This window comes from Oryza glaberrima, chromosome 8, assembly GCF_000147395.1.
Source record: "Oryza glaberrima chromosome 8, OglaRS2, whole genome shotgun sequence".
NCBI classification, from domain to species: Eukaryota; Viridiplantae; Streptophyta; class Magnoliopsida; order Poales; family Poaceae; genus Oryza; species Oryza glaberrima.
Genome location: NC_068333.1, coordinates 20,762,918 through 20,787,854, shown reverse-complemented (window position 1 = coordinate 20,787,854; position 24,937 = coordinate 20,762,918). Strand labels below are relative to the sequence as shown.

The window sequence follows — 24,937 nt, the reverse complement described above, 5'->3', positions numbered from 1 at the left end:
GACTTACGATAATTATTTAAGGGTACAACCGAATAAATTAAATATTATAGTTAAAAAATAAAATTAAAATAGTTTTTTTAAAAGTGTTATATATAAGAATGTTTTTTTTAAAAAAAGAAACACGAAAACGTGCGTATTCAGCTATCATTCCGTTTGTTGGAAAAGAAATAGGGCTCAGCAACCAATTTCTTCTCCGAAGGGGATGCGCATGGATGATACCATACCATATTCCGTCTCCGTCCATACGTGCTGTGCCTGTGCCTGCCAGGTCAAAACCAGAGCTGTCGATGTAGATTGTAGCGTCTCTATCTGATCCACCAAAGCCACCACGAATTCTAACCAAGACAACAGGAGGACGTACTGGAGGAGCAACCACTTTGCAGCTAATTCCACCCTACTTAATTTCAAAGCCACGCACATATAATTGCATGTGGTCTGACTACTAAGCTGAAGCATTATATTGAGAGCATACATGCACACATATCAGTTCATCCATAAGTTGATTACTCCCTCCGGTTCTATAGTTTATATCATTCTAAACAATGACACTTACATTATGCAAAACATATCTTTTGGGTGCGTTCTAAACTCCATTTGGGCACCCTAAACTTAGTTTCTCGATCTTCATTAGCACGTTTTTCAATCTATTAAATGGCATGTTACGTGTGAAAACTTTTTATCTAGAAATTGCTTTCAGAAAACAAATAAATCTATTTTTTTTAAGTTTTTACTCAATTAATCATATACTAATCATGTTTCTTGTTTACGTGCGACTAATCATCCGTCTGAAAACTCACTTTAGAACACACCCTTTGAATATAATTTTATAATATAAATATAATAAATAAATAAATAATCAATTTTATTAAAGTGCTTTCGAAGACTAATATGTATACGTTGTTCTAGTGCCTTTAAACTATATTTTTAGACATTACTGATAGTCAACCTTAATGTTCAAAATGATAAGAATTATATAACTAGAGGGAATTTATTTTAACGCTTCTATTCACATATTGATTTTGTTTTGCCTATAGAAGTACTCTCTTCGTTCATAAATAAGTTCATTTTTAGATTATACTGTTTGTTCCAAAATAAGGTTATCCACAAATAAAAAAAATATTACTTCAATACCCTTACATACTCAATCATCAATACTATTTTCTCCATCAATGAAGAGTATTTTGGTCGTTTTTGCTCTATCTTAATTTGTACTTCAAGGATTAAATATGAACTTTACAACGGAGGAAGTAGGCATCAGGAACCAGCACTTCCTCAAATTCTGTTTTTACTTGATGTGTCGGCGTGCTAGGTACGAACATGTGAATGAATTATTCAAGACTGCAAGTACTACTACACCCTTGACATGTTGTACGTCGCGTTCCAGAGATACGTACGGGTCGATAACGGATAGAGACCGATTGATAGCAGAGTGCGGCTAGCTTTGGATTCTTTCCCTTAAAAAGCGAACAACATTAACTCCATCCTATTCCACGGGCCAAGTACACCGTCTGTCTCAAGATAAATTTATTTGTCGGTTTCTATGTTCAATATTTAGTCGCCCATTTTATTTAAATTTTTTTATGATCAATATTTTTTTATCATTAGATGATAAATATGAATAATATTTTATGTGTGATTTTGTTTATAATTTTTTAAATAAGATGAACAGTCAAATGTTGAACGCATAAACCCATAAATAAGAGATGGAGTAGGACCAAGATTGGATAAGCCAGCTACAGGTGGATGGATCATATCAGGTCCATCGCTTGGGCCTATCACGTTAGCCAGCCAAAGTGTTTATATCACGTGCTTGATTATATATTGGTCGTCCAATTTGCAAACGTCCCTGTCAATCTTATCAACCAATATAGCTCGATCGGTTTTAGAGTGCCCTCCAAAATATCCTCCACATAATTGACAGTTCTAGCTACTACAACATTCAAAACGCGCAGTTGTACTAGCATGCATATGTTCAGATCTCTCGCTCGCGTCGCGGCGTCGGCACATGAAAAAGCTAGCGTGAGAGGTGGCGGCGGATTCGCGGCTGTGCGTGTGTGTCGCTGCCGTGCCGTCAAAGGGTGCGGCGGCCGGCCGGTGGGTGGATGCTGGATAGCGTACACACACCGGCCATGCATCATGTCAGTTGGAGGAGGAGACGGTGAAAGGGGTAAAGATGAAAGGAGATCAAAGGAAAATGGAAGGGCCCTACTTATGGCATCACAGGTAAGATGTAAGATTTTATCCGATTCTATTAACATGCTTTTAAAAATGCTAAACGGTATGTTTTGTATAAAAGTTTTCTATATAGAAGTTACTCTAAAATATCAAATAAATCCAGTTATCAAGTTTATAATAATAAAAATTTAATTGATTATATGCTAATAACTTTCTTGTTTTGCGTACCCACTTAATCTTATTCTCCATCTTTGTTGGAGGAGCTCTAGAATTCTAGTAAGAATATGAAAAAACTAGGCTATCAACTTTGGGTTTCTAGTCAGTTTATTTTCTAAATTTTACAGCTACAGATTTTTAAAATGTCAATGAAAATCTATACTATTTCAGCAGCAGGAGAGATTGGAAATAAACTGCAGCTACCAGCTACCAGAGGCTCCGGAGTATGGCATTATTAGCTAGGTAATGAGCTCCATGTCCTTTTCTCTCCGGATCCAGTGGCTAATCCTGTCCTCCTCCTGTCTCTCCTCTCTCCAGCTTTGCTTCACTTACACTTACACCTCGCCGTGCTCCCTCTCCCGGCAAGAAATCTCTCCCGGTAGGGTAAAGCAGCCAGGGACCCTCCTCCTAGCTTAGCTATTATTGCACTCACACTCCAAGCTGGAGTAGCTAGCTGCTGCTTGTGAGGGAGGTATGGAGAGGAGGAGTCAGCTGGGAGGAGGAGAAGGCGATGGCAAGCTCGTCGTCGGCGGCGGCGCCATGGGCGAGAAGAAGCAGCAGCTGGAGTGCTTCTCTGACGAGGTGGACAGCCGTGATGGTGGTGGTGGCGCGGCGGAGGAGACGACGGCGGGCGGCGGCGGCGAGGGTGTTGCTGCGGTGGTGGTGGTGGGTAAGAGGAGGAGGGGGCGGCCGCCGGGGTCCAAGAACAAGCCGAAGCCGCCGGTGGTCGTCACGCGTGAGGCGGCGGCGGCCGAGCCGGCGGCGGCGGCGGCGATGCGGTCGCACGTGCTGGAGATCCCGGGCGGCGGGGACGTCGCCGGCGCGCTTGCGGGGTACGCGCGCCGCCGTGGCCTCGGGATCTGCGTGCTCGCCGGGACGGGCGCCGTCGCCAACGTCTCGCTCCGCCACCCGTTGCCTTCCGGCGCCGCGGCGGAGATCGGCGGCGGCGCCGCCGCCGCCGTGGTCGTGTTCCACGGCCGGTACGAGATCCTCTCCATATCGGCGACGTTCCTCCCGCCCGCCATGGCCGCGGCGGCGCCACGCGCCGCGCTCGGCGGCCTCTCGATATCTCTCGCGGGGCCACACGGCCAGATCGTCGGAGGCGCCGTGGCGGGCCCGCTCGTCGCCGCCACCACCGTCGTCGTCGTCGCCGCCGCGTTCGCCAGCCCCACGTTCCACCGCCTCCCCGCGGAATACGACGACGCGCCGGCGCCCGTCTCCGGCAGCGGCGCCGACGCTGACGAACACCGCGGGCGGCGCCGAACGGAGCCACCGGAGCACCATCACTTGACACCGCTGCATCCGCGCGGCATAGCTCTGGCGACGGCGACGACGACGACGACGACTCAACCTGTGTACGCGTCAGCGTGCCAGCATGAAGAGGTATGGCCGCCGGCGGCGGCGGCGGCGGCGAGCGCACCACGGCCACGGCCGCCGTACCAATAGCTAAATCGAAGCTAGTGATGCAGTGCTTGCGTGATGACATGCAAGGCCAAGGCAATCCCTTTGATCTTCTTGCAAAGTTGCATAGAGTATCAAAATATATCTAGTTAATTGATGTTGGCTCACTAGTAAAAGTCATTAGGGTTTTTAACTTTGCTGTTTACCTCACGAAGGGTTGACGACTCAATGTCCGGTGAGATCGAAAATTTGGAATGTGTTTATATTTTCTACTATTTGTTGCTTGGACAGCTGAAAACTAATTTGGAACTGATTTTGAATTTTAGACTAGAAAAATTGCTCGTGCATTGCAAAGGGTGAAGACTATTTTAATCGTATTATTGTTAGATTTTTTTTGAAAAGTGTATATGAGAATTTTATTTTGATAGTATTGTTATCTAATTCGGAACTCTTATTCGGATGATGGTCATATTCTATATGTTGTTTTCTTATGGCTTGAAAAAAATTCTGAAGCAATTAGGAGTCCGACTCTCGTCCCAATTTAGTATGTGATTTTTTTAAAAGGATATTTTATACGACTCCTTATATATTTTCAAAAGCGAACGAATTTAAAAATCGACTCAAATACATACGACGTACCAAAGTATCGGCAAAAGTATTTTCAATTTTTATATTTTAATTAGATTAATTTCGGGGTATTATGGTCACTTCATTTCCCAACTCATTTTTATGATGGTTATGAGGACATATAAAATTCATCCAAAGTTATTGTTGAACACCAAACTTTTAATTTTAAAATCGTTTTGAATTATAATCCACAGAAAAAACAAGCTTGTTCTGACCATGATTCTGATTGACAAAAGGGCCAAAATTACATGGATATAAATTTAGAATTATTATCCTATTCTGGTTCTAGTAGTACTCCCTCCATTCTATAATATAAGGCACAACCACTTTTTTAAGATGTTCCATAATATAAGACATGCATGCATATAGGCCATTAAACTAAGGAAAAAAATTTGGAGGAGGGGTGCAGCGGGCCTGCTGTGCAACCCCAATCTGGATGAGCGACACGTGGCCCAGCTACCGATCCAACGAGAGCGCGCGTAGGGCCTCTAGCACAAGTCTCGGCTGGCTCCCTTCGGCTGAGAATCGATCGGCTCCTGTCCCGGCTCCCTCCGTTCTCGGAACAGGATCCTCTGACGTAGAGCAATCTACGTCAGAGGGACGTCCGATGCCGCTACGCCGCTGGATCGGCATCGAACGGAGGTAAACAAGCACAGCACACCAACTAGCTTCTTTTCGGTCCACGCTGACAAATCAACCCACGAAAACGGAAAGGCTCGCTCCTGGCCGGCGGCCGCTTCTCTCGTCATATGCCGCCGAGTTCTTCGTCGACGGTGCCGCAGGCCCGCAGCACGCAGCATCCTGCGGCGGAGCCGTCCGTGTTGAGTGTGTGGTTCGCCTGCGCCGACCTCCTGTCGCTGGGGTCAGCGCTTCTGGCCGAACCTTGCATGGGCCATGGCTAGCTGCCTCCTCGAGCTCACGCTCAGACGGAGCACTGCTGAATCTTACTCTTCTTGCCAGAATCGACATCATGGTTGTGCTTTGAGCTTGGATACATGCCAGCGTGCTAGTGAATGGCATTTGCGATGAGCCCCTGCAAGTTGAACGACATGGTGATCGTACGGAGGGCCTTGCTGCCGGGATGGGTGCTGCATGGCCACGTTGACTACGTCTCCGGCGGGCCACAACCGGCCGGGATTTATTTCGCCATCCCCCGAGGCACGCACTCCGGCTGGCGCAGGCGGTGGCGGTGCGCTCCAGGGCGGCGTACGCACTGATGTTCCTGGCCACACGCACCTGCACGCGCGACGACGAGGCGCTGAACGTCGCCATGACGCCGTCGTTCTCCGCGCCGGCCGACGTCCCTGCGAGCGAGTAAACTGTTCGATTTTGTCAGCGTGAGCAGAAAAGAAGCCAGTTAATCTACCGTGCTTATTCACCTCCATCCGATGCCGATCAAGGGGTGTAGCGGCGTCGGACGTCCCTCTAACGTAGATCTACCTCAGAGGATCCTGTTCCCCGCGGTCACGCTTCCCTCGATGCGCCTGTTCGTCTGCCATCACCGCACGCGCTCGATCGGCTCGTGGGTGTGGAAATTGGAAAGCTCCTATCGCGTGCCCCTGGATCACGCGGACGTGGAGTGAGACGTCTCATCCTGCGCCTCAAGATCACGGCCAAAATCGCCGGCAACCGCAGCACTGCAGTAGCCATGGCAGGACAAGTCTCCACGGGCAACGCGGCTGCATCAGCTTCCATGGCAGGAGAAGGGCAGGAGGAGGACCCTGCAGCCGCCGGGACATCTCATCTCGTGTTGTTTTCACCTGCCCTAGCACATGTGTAACACCCTGAAAATTCGACCGACAAAAATCTAAACTCTAAAAATATGGATTTTCAAAAACTTTTTAAATTAATTGCATCATGCCGATCCTATTCGCCTATTTTATTTGGATTTGATCTCGAAGTTTATTAACCGTGAGTAAAGAATAGTTAATTAGGAATAAACCATAAAAACAAGTTGGTAAAATAAATATAAACTAAAATAAAGATTAGGTGTGGATAGGAATAAATAAAATATTATCGCGACCATATTTGGATCAATTAAAATACGATGGAATAAGAGTTAACCCTAATTAAAAATTCAAATAGATTAAATAAAAATAAAATATGAGTAATATTAATCTACGGTGAACTCATTAGTTGAGATAACACAAATATTGAGTAAAATGCATATATGCAAAAATTAGGAATTGTTGAATCAAATTTATATGGAAAATACACTAAAATCGGGATAAATAGGAAAAATCACTGTTCATTGCCTCATAGGTGTTCGATTTCGGTCCCTAGCCCTAGACCCTTCTCTGCCACGCGCCTGGCCATGCCCCGAGCCCCGCGCCGCCGCTGCCGCGCCGTCGCTGTCACCGTCCCGTCGCGCCGTCGCCTGCCGCCGCGCCGACGTCGCCATCGCCGCCTGTCGCCGTCGCCATCGCTGCCGCGCCGCCCTAGCCGACCTTGCGCCCCGCGCCGCGCGCCGCCCCATCGCCCCGCGACGCGCCCCGTGCCGTGCTGCCTCGCGCCCCGAGCCGCCCGCCCGTCCCATCGCCGCTCGCCCGTCGTCTCGCCCCGTCGCCGTCGCGCCGCGCTACCGTCGCGTCGCCGCCCGTTGCGTCCCGCCCCGAGCCGCGCGCCGCCGCTGTCGCCGCCGCCGTCGACGTCCCGTCGCCGTGCGTCCCGTCGCCGCCTCGCGCCCCGCGCCGCCGCGCCGCCGTCGCGTCGCCCCTTCCCTTCTCTTTCTTTCCCCTCCTCTCCCCTATAAAACTCCACCCTCCCCCCATTTTCCCCACTCCATCTCCCCCTTCCCCTCCCTTTTCCCCTTCTCCACACGCCGCCGTCGTCGCGCCGCCGCGTCGCCGTTGTCGTGCCGCCGCGCCGCCACCTTCACAGCCGCCGCGCCGTCGCCCCGGAGCAGCCGCGCCGTGCGTCGCCGCCTTGCGCCGCCGTCGCCGTCGCGCCGCCCTCGCGCCGCCGCACCGTCGCCTTCGTGCCGCCGCGCCGTGTGTCGTCGTCACGCCGCCGTCGCCGCTACCGCCGTTGGTAAGCCGCCGCCTCCTCCCCTTGCTCGGTCGCCGTCGCCGCCCCGGGTAGCAGGGAGCCGAGAGAGAGAGAGAAAGGGAGAAGCCGAGGAAGAGAGAAAGAAGCCGGGAGGGAGGAGAGAAAGAAAAGAAAAGGAAAAGGGGGAAGAGAGAAAAAGAAAAAAAAAGAAAGAAAAAAAAGAAAGGAAAAGAAAGGGAGAAAAAGGAAAAGGAAATAAATAGGAAATTAGAGGGAGATTAGGGAAGTTTAGAAAATTTAAAATAATTAGAATTTAATTATAGATTAATTATAGTCGTAGAATTGCAAAATTTAATATAAATTATGGATTATCCTTGGCAATTTCTATAAGAAATCAATTCACGGTAATAATTTAGATGTAGATAATAACTAAACAAATAGATGAATTCTTATAGATTATTATAGATTATTTTTGGGTAATCCCTATAAGTAATCGATTCACGGTAGAAATTCGGATTTAACTACTAGGGATTTTACCCGTGTATTATATTTAATCATTTAGTCATAGGCTAAATTAAATCGTATAATATTTCTAGGATTCCGTCCGATATTTAGCTCGCGATAGAAATTTCTAACCTATTATATGGATATAATGCTCGGTTAGATTAAATTAAAAACTTATGACAACAAAATATTTATACCCGCAAAATAGTTTAGGATATAAAAATTGAAATTGGGTTTGCCTTAGTTCGCGAATAGTAAAGTTAATATAAAAGAATTGACTTACGCGTTCGACTCCCACTTGGATTTATTTGGATTTTACTTGAATTCTAACCGAATTCAAAATCGATTCTTCGCACGTACTTGTAGAGCCCGAGGGAGTTGCGGATCCAAGCGAGGACCAAGACCCGCAAGACCTTGAGCAAGGCAAGTCATCACTATCCCTTGAACATGTTGATCCCAATTGCGAAATTGCTTTGTTTACAAATAAAATTGCATGCAATGATGAACATCCCACTTGTGATTATGCCATGCCTTGATTATTGTTTACCCTTAAATCTTTGTAACCATGTTTACGTATGAGTCCCTAGTCAACTATGACAATTGCTTAGAAATGCTATTCTAGAATCATGCATACTCATATTTATCAAATGCTATATGCTTGGGTAATTACCTTTGGGAAGGTAATTGAGATGCGGCATGTGGAGACATGAGCGCCACATTGCCATGAAATTGATGACATGATTTGTGAAAGGAAAATAAAGTGAAAACAACTGTTTTCGATTGGGGCGGACGGAGGATTTGGGTGGTATCTGGAAAAGGCTAGTACCGTCCCCGGTCAATTAAGGACCGAGCCATGAAGTTAAGCATGAAACGACCCCCGTACAACCGTACTTCTCGAATGGGTATAGACCTAGCGGATTAGATAGCCGAGCGGAGGCAGTATCCCTGCATAGATGGTTCACCCCTGAGTGAGGCAGGTGCGCTACGATGGGACAGCCGTTGAGGTAGGGCCGAGAGGCGTGCCCTACATCGGTGTCGCCATTGGTAGGACTGCCATGAGTGTGTGAGAGAGAGAACTTAATTTGAACTATAATTTAATATGTGTGTGAGACTTCTCTTTCCCGGGAGCGCCAGAACTCCTCTCACTGCTAGAAACATGGACACCTAGAGTGCATGAGGATTTAAGTTCATGGAGCGGGTACTGCCAATGCGAGGTTATCGAAAAGCTTTGCCGTGACGCGTCTCATGTGTTGGGACGAGGCTCATGTGTTGGGCAGTTGCGGAGTGCGGGTAAAGTGTACATCCACTGCAGTGTGAGTAAATCAAATCTATTCGAATAGCCGTGCTCGCGGTTATTGAGCACCGGGACATGTATTACACTTGGCTAGACTCTAAATTCTTAACTTGTGTGGGATGGGATATTGCATGATGATTTTTATGCTGATGGAGCCACTTCCTGAGAGGTGGGAATGTGGACGTCCTCAGAAAACCATAACGACTCGATGGCGGGAAGCTATCCTTGGGATCACAATGGATGGTGAACAGAACCGTCATTGTTTAATATGAACACTGGTACTAAAATTTGATTAGTCTGTGCTAGGTCTTAGGCTTGCGAAAAGAATTACAAAACTGGCTTTGCGCAAAGGAACCATAGCTATCCTTTGAATACCCCTATCATGTGCATTTCTTGCTGTGGTGGTTTGCTGAGTACGGTTGGTACTCACCCTTACAAATATAAAATTAATCAGAAGTGGAAGATGAAGCTTCGGAGGATCCCTATGTCTACTACCAGGAGGGAGATGAAGACGATGGCGCTCAGTAGGTCTTAGTTACGGTCGTTGCCTGTGGCAATGGCATGCCGCTGCCTGAATTCCGCTGCCTCATCTATTTCTGCTTTTGGATGTATTCCGGACCGCTCGGTTCGATGATTTAAGAGAATGCCTGCGGGCTTATGATGTAATAATTAGCACTAGACTCTCGTGTATGTGCTTTTGGTATTTCAGCTATGAACTCGTGTGTACCAGACTACTTGATCCAGGGAAATGGTATTGTTTACACGAATAATTCCTGTTATAAACAGGGGTCCACAACATGGCATGGAAGGACATGGATTTCAATCACCTGCGCCCATGGACGTCGAAATCGCCGGGGATGTTGGAGCCGGCGGCGAGCGGATAATGCAGGTAATATCGTCTAGTTCTTTAATTATCATGTTTTTCAATCAGCATTGTTTGATGATGGATGATGTTCACCTATATGTAGAGGATGACCATGATCATGACAATCATAATATTTCTTATATTGTGTTAATATAATTATATAACTTTAGTTATCAACTGCCATGTGTATTTCAGATTTACAAAAATATACATAAGTATTGAACATTGCTCTGCTGCTGAATTATTGTCAGAAACGAAACAGAGATTGCAGCTGTAGTTTCAGGTGAGAGCAAATAATCTGGATCTGCAGACGCTGGTAGTGGTTCTGATTTCTAGAGAGATGACGTACCTATCAGAATCAGACTTGTTGTCCAGACGACACATACGCGGCACGGCACGGCCGCTCGCCGCCGCCGCCGGCGCTCGCTGCTATGAGAGAAGCAGAGGGGAACACGCGGGCGGCGGCGGTAGATGAGCAGGCGCATCGAGACTTCGAGAAATAAGGGAGGGATATACTTTAGCCGAGCTGGCGCATCGAGGGAAGCGTGAGCGCGGAGGGAGCCAGGACGGGAGCCGATCGATTCTCAGCCGAAGGGAGCCAGTCGAGACTTGTGTTGGAGGCCCTACGCGCGCTCTCGTTGGATCGGTAGCTGGGCCACGTGTCGCTCATCCAGATCAGGGCTGCACAGCAGGCCCGCTGCACCCCTCCTCCACCAAATTTTTTTCCACTAACTAAATTATTACTTTTTTAAATCCTCCACTCTCATGTTCTCTAATATTCTATTGGATGCATGTATTGTATTTATTAGGATGATCTAATCTATAAGATGATAATAATTATTCTCTTGGTATTTGGGTTAGGGCTGGTTATGTCTTATATTTTGAAATGGAGGGAGTAGTATATAGTACTCCCTCTATCTACTTTTGATAGTCATATTTTATCTTGACACATAGACCAAGGATAAGTAATTCTACTTATCATCCATTTAAACATGCTACTAGTCATTCATCGTAAACAAGCGATTCATTAATATTTACATTTCTCAAAACCCATGTAGCCAATGATGTGTGGAAGAATGGAGAGTCACGTATTAAATTCAAGAAAATCAATAAGATGATAGGTTGTTGGATTGAAATATGCCTATCAAATAAAATTTTCAGATTTGGAAATATGACTATCAAAAGTAGATGGAGGGAGTAATGTGGATTGATTTAATTGCCATTGCTCTGTGCAACCCAATATAAAATCCTACATTTATTAGGGGCTTTTATACTGTTGGCTAACTAAATATAGTGTAACACTTATTAGGCCGCGAAAGTACCAATGGAAACTCTATAACCAACGACCAACCAGATTTTATTCCAAGGTGTGGATAATTTAACCTTGCTAACCAGATTTTATGAGTGTTTTACCATCGGACATTCATTTAGCAACACTGCTAACTAATCCAAAATAGAAGTAAGCTGTTAGGACGTGATGTTTGGTGGCAATAAGTTTGTTTTTGATTTTTAAAAGAAATTTTGATATGGAATTTTTTTCATGGAGCATACTATTTATCAGTTTAGAAATAGTACTCACTGAAGACGAGAAAATTTTGAAAATATGCCTAAAACACGACGTAAGTCTCGCTAGCTATTTATATTCTTTATTATAATTATGATCATATATGCAATCTCATTTCTCTGCTGCTCATTGCTCTCCTTCCTTTCATATGATCCAGACGACACCGCCGTTATCTTAGCCTTGTTATCGCCGTTCACTGTCTTTCTAATTTCCTTGGTAGCCAAGGTGCTTGCTATGTACTTTCTTTGTCCCAAAATATAATGGATTTTGGACGGTTTTATTATATTAGAAAGTATCACATCTGTCTAAAATCCCATATATTTTGGGATGGAGAAAGTATATACTAGCTCTCTGCCATTTGCACAACGAACTCTCCCGACACACCTCTAAACTATCCACCCCACCTCACCTCACACCCTGTCAATCCTACCCTTTACCATGATGACCTAATTCGACCATCTCCTCATGCAACCGTTGGATATTGAGGTCAAAAAGCCTATAGTAGAATTCTTCAAATCTCAGACAACTGATTAGTACTAACAAACTTAGGGACCGAAGGCCTTCACTTTATTCACTCCAGCTCACAGAGTACTAGCTGAGTTGCTTTTCATCCATGGTATGGATTTTTGTCGCTAGAGAGAATGTCTTCTCGTTTTATTTTACTTATCGTCTAAAAAATCATCTTTTTTTTCTTATAAAAAAGGTAAGATAGATTAATTTATAATGTCATTTCACGAGATTTGGAGAATTCTAGTACCTATATAAATTTTTTTTAAAAAAAATTGTCTATGAATTACGAATTCTTTTTGTCAGATTTGTTATATTTGTTTTTACTTGTATTAATTAAGTTTGAACTTATATTTTAAAGATTTAGATGACATTGAAAAAAAGTACATCTCTTTCATGGGACGAATAGACTTTCTATGAATTACGCATTCTTTTTTTCTTTAGAACTAAAGTACATCTCTTTCATGGGACGAATAGACTTTCTTCCCATCCATTAGCCGGTGATCACCATTCACCAGCGCAAGTACACAACCAACTCTGCAGGCCGGCCAACGCCTATGAGTACACCACCAAGATACCCCCGTCCCCACTCACCTGCATGCCGCTACAACGCTGCTGCTCCGCGTCCATCTCCTCTGCCGCCATGGTGGTTGGAGTTGGAGGACCAGCAGCAGGTGTGGAGCTAGAACGAAATATAGAGAGATATACTTGCTTAATTTACTCTACTTTACATCAAGTTTGAGTTAATATGAGTGTCTTTTGTATTAAGAGGTGTGCACATAGTGAAAATGAGTAAGATATAGCTAAAAAAAAATTTGTTGATCGGATTCCTGGGCAAAAGCGCTAGTCTCCGACGACGACGCAGATCACCATCGGTACGTACGTGTATCCGGCGGTTTCGTTGCTGCGACGGCGACTGCATCTCCGATTTCTGCACGCAGTTCCAGTTCGCCTGTACTTGGAGAGGAGAGGACAGCAACCTGCGGTGGTCTCGCCTCTCCCTACCGCGCTTTCTCTGCTTTTCTCGAGCCGATGCACCGCTCGCTTTCTCTGCTTTCCAAGCGTACCGCGACACCAGTTCATCAGTTAGCTCGTCAGTTACATCCATCTCTCTTTATTATCTCGTAGTACTTCTTCACTTCTTTATCTATTCCATGCTGGAGTAGCATGACCGCCCACAGCCCACAGCTCCATGCACCGATGTACTCATTTTTACCTGTCTCTGATCCGTGGTGGAAAAGAGTTGATAATCCCGAGTGATCTCTTCAGCATCACGCTGTGAGTATGTGATGATTTTTTTTTTTACTGGTTTCTCCTCGAGAAAACTACCACATGTGAATTGTGATGTTCAGAACGGGTTCAGCGGTATGCGGGCTGATTTTGCTTTATGTTTATCGATAATTTTTTTCTAAGAAATTATCAAATATAACTAAAGTATTTGTGGCTACTATATAAAACTTTCACATAATTCTAAATCAATAGATTTACTACTCCCTCCGTCTCAAAATATAACAACTTTTAACATTCACGATTTGTCCTAAAATATAACAACTTCTCCAACAACATTCTCTTCCCAACCAATCACAACCTCCGTCATTTACTTTTCCTACCTACCTCCACTACTCATCCAATCACAACCCTCCATCACTCACTTCTACATACTTTATTAATAATCGTGTCTAACCTTAAAACTTGTTATATTCTGGGACGGAGGGAGTACAAGATTCATGCAAGTTGGAAAGAAATAAAAGATCAAGCGTATGTACGTGAGTGATGTCGCGATCTCCGCTTCATGAAAATAGCGTGTTATCATATGATTTTGAAAGTTATATACAAATTGTATCATAATTACATACGACCACCTATACATTTGTCGATAAATTTTCTACTGAAAATTTGACAGATGTAATTACAGTACAATCGTAGTGTAATTACACTGTAACTTGCATGTAACTACAGTGTAACTAGTATGTAACTACAGTGTAACTTGTATGTAAGATCTATTACAAGATTTATTTTGGTGAGGAAGAAAACAAATCACAGCACACACATATGTGAAAGAATTTGTTTCCACGACCTCTATTTTACCGAAATAACATGTTATGTAGAGGTTTTTGAAAGTTACATACAAGTTAGATTATAGTTACAGTGTAATTACATGTAAGTTACAGTAATTACACTATGATTGTACTATAATTACATCTGTTAAAAAATTTTTTTTGGGGGGGGGATTTGTCGATAAATATATAGCAAAATTGTCTAAGAAAATTTGTTGACAAATAGTCCCTACGTGGTCTGTGTTACAGCCCACGAAGGCCCGTAGTGGGTAGAAATGGGCCGACGGCCCAAGGGAATTCGTTGCGAGGCCCACTAGGAGTCGCCAACCAGTATACCCCACGCGAGCGGCAGAGAGGCCAGGCAAATCCCCATCCCGTGGCTCGATCTCCCCATTTCTCTCTCCCGTGTGGTCGGAGCTCACTGCGGCGGCGGCGGCGGCGGCGAACGAGGGGGGAGAGAGAGAGGTCGAGGTAGAGAGGAAAGGGAGAGGAGGGCGGAGGAAGATGAGCGGGAACGGCGTGAAGAAGGTGGCGGAGGTGGCCGCGAAGGCCGGGAAGGCGATCGACTGGGAGGGGATGGCCAAGATGCTCGTCTCCGACGAGGCGCGCAAGGAGTTCAACACCCTCCGCCGCACCTTCGAGGACGTCAACCACCAGCTCCAGACCAAGTTCTCTCAGGTATTCACCACCCCCCCACCCCTCACCCGCCGCCGCCGGATCGGACCTAGGGTTTCCGGATCTGGGGGGCATCCTCCCGTAGCCGATCCTTCTGATCTTGTATTGAATGCGAAGATCCCATGGTGAGATGTTAGTGGAATCGATCCATTTAGTTGGGTATATTCTGTATTCGTGTGCGTTGTAATAATTTTGTTGGCATGTTGATATTCAGTTAGATTTGGACTTTACCAATATACATCGGAGATAGGTTAACCCATACAAATGTAGTCGTCGTTATGCCAACATTCTCACATCGTTGGTGCTTACGATCATCAGCATAAGAACGTTGTTAATTATGGACATCTTTATTCCGTTCACCGCGTTTGCGCGTTTGGATTTTTATTATAGTCTACAGACTACGTTCGATCACCAAGGATCTGTATTGTCTTTGTGGCTAATAAGATTAATATGGTTTGAATTAAAATGATCCTTTGTCTTGTCAAATTGATGCCGTCATGTTCCTTTGGTACTTTTACCTTGAAAAATGCCTGGAAGAATCTAGAACTCTTGGATGCATGCATTTTCTCTTGATTTGCAGCATGCGTTTTCTCAATGCTGTTAATTTCTGAGGTCCCGTATTATGTTTCTAAAAGTTTCTCTCTTTTGACACTGCAGGAGCCCCAACCGATTGACTGGGAGTACTACAGAAAAGGAATTGGGTCTAAAGTTGTAGATATGTACAAGGAAGCTTATGAAAGTAAGCATTTTAGGCCCTGTTTAGATTCCAACTTTTTTCTTCAAACTTCCAATTTTTCTGTCACATCGAACTTTCCTACACACACAAACTTCCAACTTTTTCGTCACATCGTTCCAATTTCTTCAAACTTCCAATTTTGGCGTGGAACTAAACACGGCCTTACTCTTCAAACATATCCCGTCTTTCAAGGAAGTAGGGTTAAATTTGAGTGTGCTTTTCTTTGCACAAACGTTAGTGTGTCTTTGTACCATTGTTCTACAGTGATGTTACAAACTTAATGCTCAGAAATAGTGTTTGACAATATTGATTTTTTTTTCTAATCTATTATTGGAATATGATTCTATAATCACATCAACATATTTCAATATTTCATAAGGCATGGGAAGTGGCAAATATGTTCTTTCTAGTTGATATTGTTGTTTGATGATTATGTGGGTTGATTCTCTTGGTTGTCTCTTAGCGTGTGCTAATTTTCTGGTCAATGACCTTGTTATGCCTTTTCTTGTTGTCGCTCTTGTGTATAGACCTTTGAATCTTTCAGATCATATCAGTAATATGTATATGCTGTTTTCAGCTCCTTCTAATGTCAATCAATACGATATCTTCGTACCATGTTGCTGACATGCAATTAGCACATACTACCTACCATGTTAATGATTCTAATTGGCTGTACCTTTTTATTTCAAAGGAACAAGTTGTTTTGTAAATCCAAATGTTAATGCTTTTTGTGGCACTGTAATATGCTCAGAAATGCATGTTCTTCTCTGTGATTTAGTCAATAGAAGGTAGTATGTGTTATTTCACATGCCCTTTTCCGGATGGGAAAAGGCAAATTTATTGTTGGAATATTAGTAAAATGCTGATCACATCAACCTTACACTTTGAATTTGCAATTGACCCCATGCAAGTATTACTTTTGCTTAATTCTTCTGGTTTATATAGTTTGTTCCGCCTACTTGTAGTGAAGATACTAAGCATGAAATAAATGCAGGCATTGAAATCCCCAAGTACGTTGACACCGTGACTCCTCAGTACAAGCCAAAGTTTGATGCGCTGGTGAGGAACTATAAGTCTATCACCCTTGTCTGGAACTATCATTCTGTTATATGTGCCCGTCTTTCTCTCATCTTGCTTCAACAGGTTATCCTTCTGTACCCTTTAGATACTGATGCACCTTTTATCCTTTTCTCTTTTATCACGTCATATGCAGCTTGTTGAGCTGAAAGAAGCAGAAAAGGAGTCTCTGAAGGAGTCAGAGAGGATAGAGAAGGAGCTTGCTGAATTGCAGGAGATGAAGGTGAGGATGATCTCTGGCGAAACTTGTATATTGCAGTCCATTTGTCAGAGATTGGTTGTGCATGCATCCATTATTAAGAGCATTTTTCCATTTGCTTTAACATATACTTGTTCACGTATACAGAAAAATATCAGCACAATGACAGCAGATGAATACTTTGCAAAGCATCCTGAGGTCAAGCAGAAGTTCGATGATGAAATCCGTAACGACAACTGGGGCTACTGAAGAGTGGAGGAACTCTTTATTTCCCTTTCTTGGAAGAGTTAATAATTTTGTCTTGTGTCCCAGAGTGTATGTATAGGGGAATCCACTATCGCAACAATGGTGGTTTCCATACCATGTGGATGGGGCCTGTTTAAACTCCCAAACTGATTCTACCATGTCGTCCGTGCTGCAGTTCCAACTGAATTTGCTTGTGTTGGACCTCTTCATTTTCTAGAGGGTTGACCCTTAAGAAGTTTATGTTTTATTGTTTTTGTGTTCATCTCCGTTCTACATGAATAAAGATGATCAATTGTTGAAAGATTATGTTGATCTCTATAATGCCGAGATAATTTGTGTATTTATGTAGATGGTTTGTTTGTCGAGTGTAGTATTTCGCCCTCTGTTCACGTGAGCCCCACCTGTCATAGGGCGAGTCCGCTCTGACAATCTGGGCCCACCTGTCAGAGAGACCAGCAGCATCTCCGTGGCTACACGGAACCGGTGCGCGCACCCACGGTTTCCACCCATCCATGGCGGCCGTGCGCATTGCCCCACGCCTCCGCTCTCTCCCGCTCCTGCTCCCCGGACCAGACGCCGCCGCCACCGCCGCCGCCGTCCACCGCAGCTGCTCCTCCTGTGGCGGTAGCTTGGCCGCGTTGGCGCCTGCCCGCCTGCGCGCCATGTCGTCGTCGTCGTCCTCCTCCTCCGTCTCCCCCTCCCCGTACACGACGCTCGTGGGTCGCGTGAGCTGCGAGCGCGAGATCAAGAAGAGCAAGTTCAGCGCCATCGCCGCCCCCGTCCCCGACGAGCGCGCCGCCATGTCCTTCCTCAACGAGGTGCGTCCCCCTCCACGCGCGCTATTATCATCTCCCTCACCGACGCCCCAAATCGGGCAAGTCTTAAGTCTTAACCTTGAGCCACAGGGAATTCTTGTCCGACTATGTGGCAGCCAACAATCGCCAATTTTTTCTTTGAAGGGAGAGCAGACAATTGTTCTATAGGGGAACTCGATAGTTTTTCAGTGTAGTCTGCACTGTAAAGTACTAATCCATCATCCTTTAGTTTTAGTGTCCATACCTAGCTGAAGGGTTCGCTCATTAGCTAAGTTGAATGCGTGCTATTTCGAATGATATAAACTTCATCTAGGATTTGCAGGTATTTCGTTTAGCGTTTCACAAGTTGTTTATGTGAGGTTAAGTTTGCAGTTGTATGTGTACACATAATATTGGTCCATTTACCTTCGGCTTCCAGAAAACTCATCCATGTGAAAATTGGTTTTACAATTTTTTTTGTGTGGTATGTTATCGATTAAATTTATGAGTCTCTTTTGTAACAGGTCAGTGATCCCCGTGCAACCCATAATTGCTGGGCGTATAAGGTTTGTACGTATACCTGAATCGTACAACAATTCATGCTCATGTAGTTATGTTTGTTGATGATAGATTGGTCTTTTATACATGTCTATTTAGCTGGGAGAACAATTCCGTTACAATGATGATGGTGAACCTTCAAGCACCGCTGGAAAGCCAATATACTCTGCCATTATTTCATCTGGCATTGATATGGTCATGGTGGTGGTAATCAGGTAACCGATTTGTTAAGCAAACCATTTCATGTAATTTTAAAATTGTGACCCACCCTTTTGTTGCTATTTAGTGTTCTACTGAATTAAGTACCTCAACTTGAGCAGAGATAATACTGTCACTAACTGACAGATATATGTGTACATTAACTACAACTTTTGGCTAGACAGATGGTTTGTGGCTATTTGATACTTTCCATCATATTATGATGCTATACATTGTATAGATACTTTGGAGGCATAAAATTAGGAACTGGTGGGCTGGTGAGAGCTTATGGTGGGGTTGCTTCTGAATGCCTAAAAGATGCTCCTACTTGTCTTGTAAAACCAAAGGTGATAATATCTAATTCTTTTGCATAAGCATTTTCTTGGTCATTGCAACTACGTATGAAGCATGGACTTGGTATAATTATTATTTAATTTCTGACTTCACTTTAGGCTCGTGTGGGTATGGAGGTACCATTTGATCTCTTGGGAACAGTCTATCATCAGGTGATGATTAGTGGCTTAAGCGGTTCCATTTTCTGTAAAAAAAACAGTACAACTGAATGTGCATTTCTTTCAGAGACTTTTTTATCCTTCTTTCTGCAGCCTAATTATGACTGCGTTGAACCTTGAAACAGTTGCAACATTACCAAGCTGAAGATATCAAACAGGACTATGACACTGGGAAAGATGGTACTGTTATGGTCATGTTCAAATTGGAATATGAAAAAATTGAGAATCTTGGGAATGCAGTAAATTCAACCTGCAGCAGGAAAATAGAACTACTCCTATAAGTGGAATCATAGGGTTAAGTGTGACCATGCAGATTCAATGTTCAGGTTGTGCCTACTGCAGCCTCTGTTAACCAGTGTAAGTACTAAGATATTCCATATCACATATAGTACAAATATTTTTCTTTACCTTTTTCCCTGTTTTGATATTTTTTTTCCTTGTCATCTGATCTTTAATATATTTGGCTTATTATTTATTTAACTTATAGGCACTACTACTACCCCTGAAATATTCAGCCTTTGACTCGACGATAGTTCTTAGCAGCAACTTCAGATTGGAGTTCCCCAATGTAAACGGCAGAATCATGTTCTACTGAGATTATTGATCCTCCAAACATACATATATATTAGTTTCTCATCCTGTCTACCATCTATTGTAAGTTACCAATAATAACGTCTTAGTATTATACTCTTGTAGCATTGATATGTTGAAAGAGATGTTATGATAACTTCTCCATGATCTTTATGACCAAATTGACATTAATTTGGCTGATCTTTTGATTCAGCTGTGTTATTTTGATGCGTAATTCTTTTCTTGCAATTTATGGCTTCATGCATTGTTTCTTCCTCTTTCTTTACAATATCGTTAGAAGATTATCTTGTTGCAATGATACATGTGTATATCTTCATTATCTTGTGTGACTTGAAGAGTTGCTGAAGAATTAATTGAGACAAATCACTGCTTACATTTAGTAAAGCTTTTTCCTTATCAGTAGATTATGCTTAGAAAATTTATGCAAACAGTTTATATCAAGCCACTTTTAAGCAGAGACAGGACCAAGAAGCACACCTGTCTGTCTGCTTCCTCCTGATGTACTATGTTAAATTGCTAAAACCATGCTAAAATTCTGTCAAATAGAAGAAAGCCTTGTAATAGTAGGTGTCACATTCTTCTCTGTCGCTGTATGTGATCGTGTAAAGAACAATAAAAAAGCTTATATCCTGTGCGGTATGTTATGCAAACCAAGAAATGATTTATTCACAAACATGATAGTACAACTGCCTAGCTGCATTTACAATCACACCAATGCAAGCCAGTATAACTCCAATAACAGAACACAAATAAATGTACACACTGATATGATGGCAACATATGCCTAACCAAATCCCTGACTAGTAACCATGAATATCAGTCTCATCCTCTTGAAGAACTTCAGGGGCTAGTGGTTTTGGGAGGTGAGGACATGAATGGGATTGGTGGCATCTGGAACCCGGGAATGGTAGGGATCGTCGTCGGGATTGTGGTGGGAATGGATGGAATAGTGGTTGGGATTGAGGGCATTGGTGGCAGGGTAACAGGAACTGTAGGAATGGTTGGTATGGTGGTCGGAATGGCCGGAATTGGAAGAGATGGAATTGTGCCAGCGGCTGTTGGGGGAATGGTAACCTTTGGGATAGGAACAGATGGCATTGGGGGCACTGTCAGCTTGGGGACTGCAGGTATGGAAGGTATCGGAGGCAGCGTGGTTGGAACTGTTGGCATGGAGGGCTGAGCTGGGGCTGCCTCTGGTGCTGCAGCTGCAGCTGCTGTGTCCAAAAGATGACGAGCTGCGTAGCTGCAATGGAAGGCTGAGAAGGCCAGGAGCAGAACCAGAAGATGACAACCAGAAGAAGCCATGGTAAGTGACTGTTGTTTTTGTGTGTTCTGGGAAGGCTACTGTGTTTCTTTTGATGTGAGGTGATGCTTGTGAGGCTGTGAAGCTAAGAGTTGATGCTGGAGCTACTTATAGCAATCTGTGATCAGGTAAGCCAGAGCAATGGTCTTATTGGTAGTTGATCTGTGTGCTTTAGCTATTGAAGTCCCTGGCCTTGGTTTGGTTGTTCACCATCCAATATAAAAGGCTCTGAACTTTGGTGGAATTGGTGGCACCAATTATCTCGAGATGTTGTTCGTCAGGGGGGTTAGGAAAATTCTGGCTTGAACTGATGGTGTGGCAGTCTGGCAGGGTAGTTGGGTTTGTTCTGAACTTCTGAGTTTAGACATCCCAGCATCATTTTGGCCACATTGTTCACTCGTTAGGTGTGGGATAGTCATAAGTTCTCGCCTTCTTGGTATATATGCCTTTCTTCATTCTGAACTTTTCGAGCTCTCTGCAATGCTCATCACAAGTCTGGCAAGTCCATGCATTTCCTAAGGGGCTCTTCTGGTTTGGTTCAACTGGGTGCTATGTGGAAGATTAACAGTAGACTTCAAGCTAAACGTCATACATAGAGAAACGAAGAGAAATGGTGCCAGCAATGTTCTGGGCTTCCACTTAAACCATTCCAATGACATTTTGATACATCTCCTACCCCGATATTCTTTGTCCCGTGAAGTTGGAACTGTACCAAACGCTTTCGAGATCCTTACTCGCTATTTTTATCCTGTAGAATTGATGCTGTACCAAACACTTTTAGACCCTAAATAATATTCTTCGAGATCCTTACTCGCTATTTTTATCCTGTAGAATTGATGCTGTACCAAACACTTTTAGATCCTAAATAATATTCTCTCCATCCCAATTTGATCATCCTCTGAGCAAATGACATCAAGACCAAGGAATTAATCCTCATTGATCAAGGTGCTCCGTCACTTTGTGTTCAACGAAAATTAATTCACACTTTAAATGTTGCATGGGTTAAACCAATATAAATTAATTGATTGGTTGCACGCGTGCATGCAGGACATTCCATGATACACATTTACTTTTAGCACAAATAAACCAAGAGATACTTTGTTAGATGATCATTTTGGGAAAATCTCGAAAATCTTGAAATTGGGATGGAGTATCCAAATGCTTTCAGGATCCTAGATAATATAGAGTGAAATTGTCTCTCTGCTTCTAAAAATTACTTAGTGGGGGAGCTGTAATGATTCCTCAACATTCAATTTCTATCAGATACCACGACTTTGCACGTGCAGTTGCAACATTGCGGGCATGTTCAGATTGTAGCTAAAATAAATCTTATCAATGCTAAAATTTTTGCAATTTGGTAATATTGCAAGTTTTGGCAAGATTAATTTCTTATTTATTTACCAGAGTTTGTTAAGAAACTAAATGGATGAACATATTCGATAATTTTACTAGAAAATGACATGGTTTGAAATGAATGTGAACTAAGCCCTGCATTTAGAACTTTGCTTCTACTATTTCATTTCCTGCATGTATTAACTCCGGAGCAGCAGGAGCAAGCCCTGTCGTGTTGTAGACTTGTAGAAGTACAGCACACTGGCCCCTACTGCCGGCAAAACACGAAGGGATTCATGTGATCTGCAGTAGAGCCAATACTGAAACTACTGAAGTACTGGTGGACAAAAAGTGCACCAGTGCCACACATCTCCACTGTTGCAACTTCGCAACACTGCAACCGTGCAACAGTATACCTGACAAAGTCTACGTGACGATACTGGTTGCCAAGTACAATTACCAGCCTACTAGTACCATGCAGGCAAGCAGCAAGGAAAAATGACACGCAGTACCCCTCCGTTACATAATATAAGAGATTTTAGAAGAATATGATACATATTAGTATTACGAATCTAGAAAGAAAATTTGTCTAGATTTATAGTACTGCTCCCTCCGTTTCAGGTTATAAAACTTTCTAACATATTAACCACATTTATTTATATACATATATATATATATATATATATATATATATATGTGGTTAATATGTTAGAGTCTTATAACCTGAAACGGAGGGAGCAGTACTATATATATATATATATATATATATATATATATATATATATATATATATATATATATATATATATATATGAGAACGTGGACAATGTTAGAAAATCTTATAATATGAAACAGAGGATATATCGTATTACTTCGAAATTTCTTATATATTGAGATGGAGGGAATACAAACAAACAAAAAAACACCAAGCTAGTTGTGACACGAAACCGGTAGTAGTGTATCAGCATCGCATTGTTCCCCTAGCTTATCTTAGATTCGTTTTGCCGCGTACGTACGTACGGCGAGTAGTAGCGAAGCTTAGGTTAGGCTGCTACACCTCGGCGAGAAGCGTGGCCGCTTGTAGCCGTCGGTGGCGGCGGCGGCGAGGAGCTCCTCGCGGTTGAGAAGCACGGTGCGGAGGGCGGCGCGGAGGGCGGAGAGCGCGACGGCCCTGTCGTTGTCGGCGGCGTCGGAGGCGACGACGACGTCGAGCTCCAGGACGCTGCGCGTCCTCCCGCCGACGGTGGCGACCTCGGCGCGCACGGGGCGCGCGCTGACGGAGCGCACGGCGCGGCCCAGGTCGGACATGAGCCCCGGCCTGTCGGCGCAGCACACCCACGCCCTGACGCGCCGCCGCCACCGCCTGTCGCCGCCGCCGACGACATAACACCCCTCGTCGCGCTCGCCCTCGTCGTCCTCCTCGTCCTCGACGCCGACCTCGTCGCCTTCCCCGGGGACGACGACGTCGGCGCCCTCCGTGGCGTCGTCCGCCCTGCACCGCAGCTCCCGCACGTGCCGCACCACCTCCCCCAGCAGCGCCGCCTTGTCCATCTGCACGCACGCACGCACACCAACCTCGTCAGACGCACGCACGCACGCACACACGCCATCGTGGGCGTCGTGGATGTCTCGATCTCGTACGTACCCGGGAGGCGGAGGGGACGAGGGTGCGGAGCGTGGCGAGGTGGGCGTTGATGCGCTGCCGCCGCTTCCGCTCCGCCTCGCTGTGGCTCCGCACCGCCGGCGACCCACCCTTCCTCGCCGCCGCCGCCGAGCACTCCCCGTCCGTCACCATCGATCTCACCCGCAGTCCAGAATGGCAAGCGAGGTGGTTGTCGTGGGGTTTAAAAGAGAGGAGGCGGGAAAGAGGGCGGGAGGGGTATATGTATACGGGGGGGCGGGGGGCGCCGACACGGGAAGCTACTCTTTTGGTCGGGACGACGGCTGTTTTGGCGCGTTTCACTTGGCGGATCGAACGACCGATGTGTGCTGCCTCCGTTTCAAGGGTTGTGTTTACATTAAAAGTTTGGATACAAACTTCAGTCCTTTTCTATCACATCAACCTGTCATACACACATAACTTTTCAGTCACATCATCTCCAATTTCAACCAAAATCTAAATTTTGCGCTGAACTAAACACAACCAAAATAAGGTTAAGGTTAGGCTGTTTTTAGTTCACGTCAAAATTAGAAATTTTATTGAAATTAAAACGATGTGATGGAAAAGTTATAAATTTATATGTGTGGAAAAGTTTTGATGTGATGGAAAAGTTGAAAGTTTGAAGAAAAAGTTTGAAACTAAACTCGGGCTTAGTTATTTAGTTTAAATTTTAACTGCACAGCTATATTTATTTTGAAATAAAGAGAAGGTTCAGATTGTATCCAAAATATAACTTTCCAAATTCTGGTAATATTTCTTATGTATTTAGTAAAGTTTGGCAATAAACTAAATTGATGCTCATATTTGGCAATTGTATTTAAAAATGGTATGGTTTAAAATGATGTAAATCTAAACAAC

The 24,937-nt window shown here is 44.2% G+C and overlaps 5 protein-coding genes across 8 annotated transcripts; 3 read left to right on the top strand and 2 right to left on the bottom strand.

The window, feature by feature from the left end:
• Nucleotides 1–1,912: 1,912 nt before the first annotated feature.
• Nucleotides 1,913–4,146, top strand: LOC127781765 (AT-hook motif nuclear-localized protein 17-like). 4 transcript variants are annotated; one of them, XM_052308792.1, is made up of 3 exons: nucleotides 1,913–2,223; nucleotides 2,566–2,634; nucleotides 2,710–4,146. In XM_052308792.1, the coding sequence occupies exon 3, from the start codon at nucleotides 2,866–2,868 to the stop codon at nucleotides 3,835–3,837; it is 972 nt and encodes a 323-aa protein (XP_052164752.1). In that variant the 5' UTR covers nucleotides 1,913–2,223; nucleotides 2,566–2,634; nucleotides 2,710–2,865; the 3' UTR covers nucleotides 3,838–4,146. The 4 variants fall into 4 exon arrangements, with proteins under 4 accessions (XP_052164752.1, XP_052164749.1, XP_052164751.1 ...); XM_052308789.1 differs by having other exon boundaries at nucleotides 2,563–2,634; XM_052308791.1 differs by having other exon boundaries at nucleotides 1,913–2,230; nucleotides 2,563–2,634.
• Nucleotides 4,147–14,555: 10,409 nt separating this feature from the next.
• On the top strand, nucleotides 14,556–17,437 carry LOC127781769 (ATP synthase subunit d, mitochondrial). Its single transcript, XM_052308796.1, has 5 exons — nucleotides 14,556–14,876; nucleotides 15,531–15,612; nucleotides 16,604–16,668; nucleotides 16,823–16,909; nucleotides 17,033–17,437. Exons 1-5 carry the CDS (start codon nucleotides 14,703–14,705, stop codon nucleotides 17,132–17,134), a joined length of 510 nt encoding a protein of 169 aa, XP_052164756.1. The 5' UTR covers nucleotides 14,556–14,702; the 3' UTR covers nucleotides 17,135–17,437.
• A 112-nt stretch (nucleotides 17,438–17,549) lies between these two features.
• Nucleotides 17,550–19,931, top strand: LOC127781767 (uncharacterized). The gene is made up of 7 exons (XM_052308793.1): nucleotides 17,550–17,949; nucleotides 18,450–18,491; nucleotides 18,583–18,698; nucleotides 18,923–19,028; nucleotides 19,134–19,187; nucleotides 19,319–19,550; nucleotides 19,681–19,931. The coding sequence occupies exons 1-6, from the start codon at nucleotides 17,644–17,646 to the stop codon at nucleotides 19,472–19,474; spliced, it is 780 nt and encodes a 259-aa protein (XP_052164753.1). The 5' UTR covers nucleotides 17,550–17,643; the 3' UTR covers nucleotides 19,475–19,550; nucleotides 19,681–19,931.
• A 494-nt stretch (nucleotides 19,932–20,425) lies between these two features.
• LOC127781770 (vegetative cell wall protein gp1-like) lies at nucleotides 20,426–21,185 on the bottom strand. The gene has a single exon (XM_052308797.1). It carries the CDS (start codon nucleotides 21,087–21,089, stop codon nucleotides 20,625–20,627), a length of 465 nt encoding a protein of 154 aa, XP_052164757.1. The 5' UTR covers nucleotides 21,090–21,185; the 3' UTR covers nucleotides 20,426–20,624.
• Nucleotides 21,186–23,246: 2,061 nt separating this feature from the next.
• Nucleotides 23,247–24,254, bottom strand: LOC127781768 (transcription factor AIG1-like). Its single transcript, XM_052308794.1, has 2 exons — nucleotides 24,065–24,254; nucleotides 23,247–23,970 (listed from the first exon to the last, which is right to left on the bottom strand). Exons 1-2 carry the CDS (start codon nucleotides 24,212–24,214, stop codon nucleotides 23,458–23,460), a joined length of 663 nt encoding a protein of 220 aa, XP_052164754.1. The 5' UTR covers nucleotides 24,215–24,254; the 3' UTR covers nucleotides 23,247–23,457.
• Between the last annotated feature and the right edge of the window lie 683 nt (nucleotides 24,255–24,937).

Bases quoted from the DNA above. Each gene is read 5' to 3' on its own strand.
- LOC127781770 (XM_052308797.1), bottom strand. From the start codon at position 21,089: ATGGCTTCTTCTGGTTGTCATCTTCTGGTTCTGCTCCTGGCCTTCTCA.
- LOC127781768 (XM_052308794.1), bottom strand. From the start codon at position 24,214: ATGGTGACGGACGGGGAGTGCTCGGCGGCGGCGGCGAGGAAGGGTGGG. The intron at 23,971-24,064 runs GTACGTACGAGA...GCGTGCGTGCAG, and splicing joins TCGTCCCCTCCGCCTCCCGG to ATGGACAAGGCGGCGCTGCT.
- LOC127781767 (XM_052308793.1), top strand. From the start codon at position 17,644: ATGGCGGCCGTGCGCATTGCCCCACGCCTCCGCTCTCTCCCGCTCCTG. The intron at 18,699-18,922 runs GTAACCGATTTG...TACATTGTATAG, and splicing joins GTCATGGTGGTGGTAATCAG to ATACTTTGGAGGCATAAAAT. The intron at 19,188-19,318 runs GTGATGATTAGT...ACCTTGAAACAG, and splicing joins TGGGAACAGTCTATCATCAG to TTGCAACATTACCAAGCTGA.
- LOC127781765 (XM_052308792.1), top strand. From the start codon at position 2,866: ATGGAGAGGAGGAGTCAGCTGGGAGGAGGAGAAGGCGATGGCAAGCTC.
- LOC127781769 (XM_052308796.1), top strand. From the start codon at position 14,703: ATGAGCGGGAACGGCGTGAAGAAGGTGGCGGAGGTGGCCGCGAAGGCC. The intron at 16,669-16,822 runs GTGAGGAACTAT...CGTCATATGCAG, and splicing joins AGCCAAAGTTTGATGCGCTG to CTTGTTGAGCTGAAAGAAGC. The intron at 16,910-17,032 runs GTGAGGATGATC...TCACGTATACAG, and splicing joins CTGAATTGCAGGAGATGAAG to AAAAATATCAGCACAATGAC.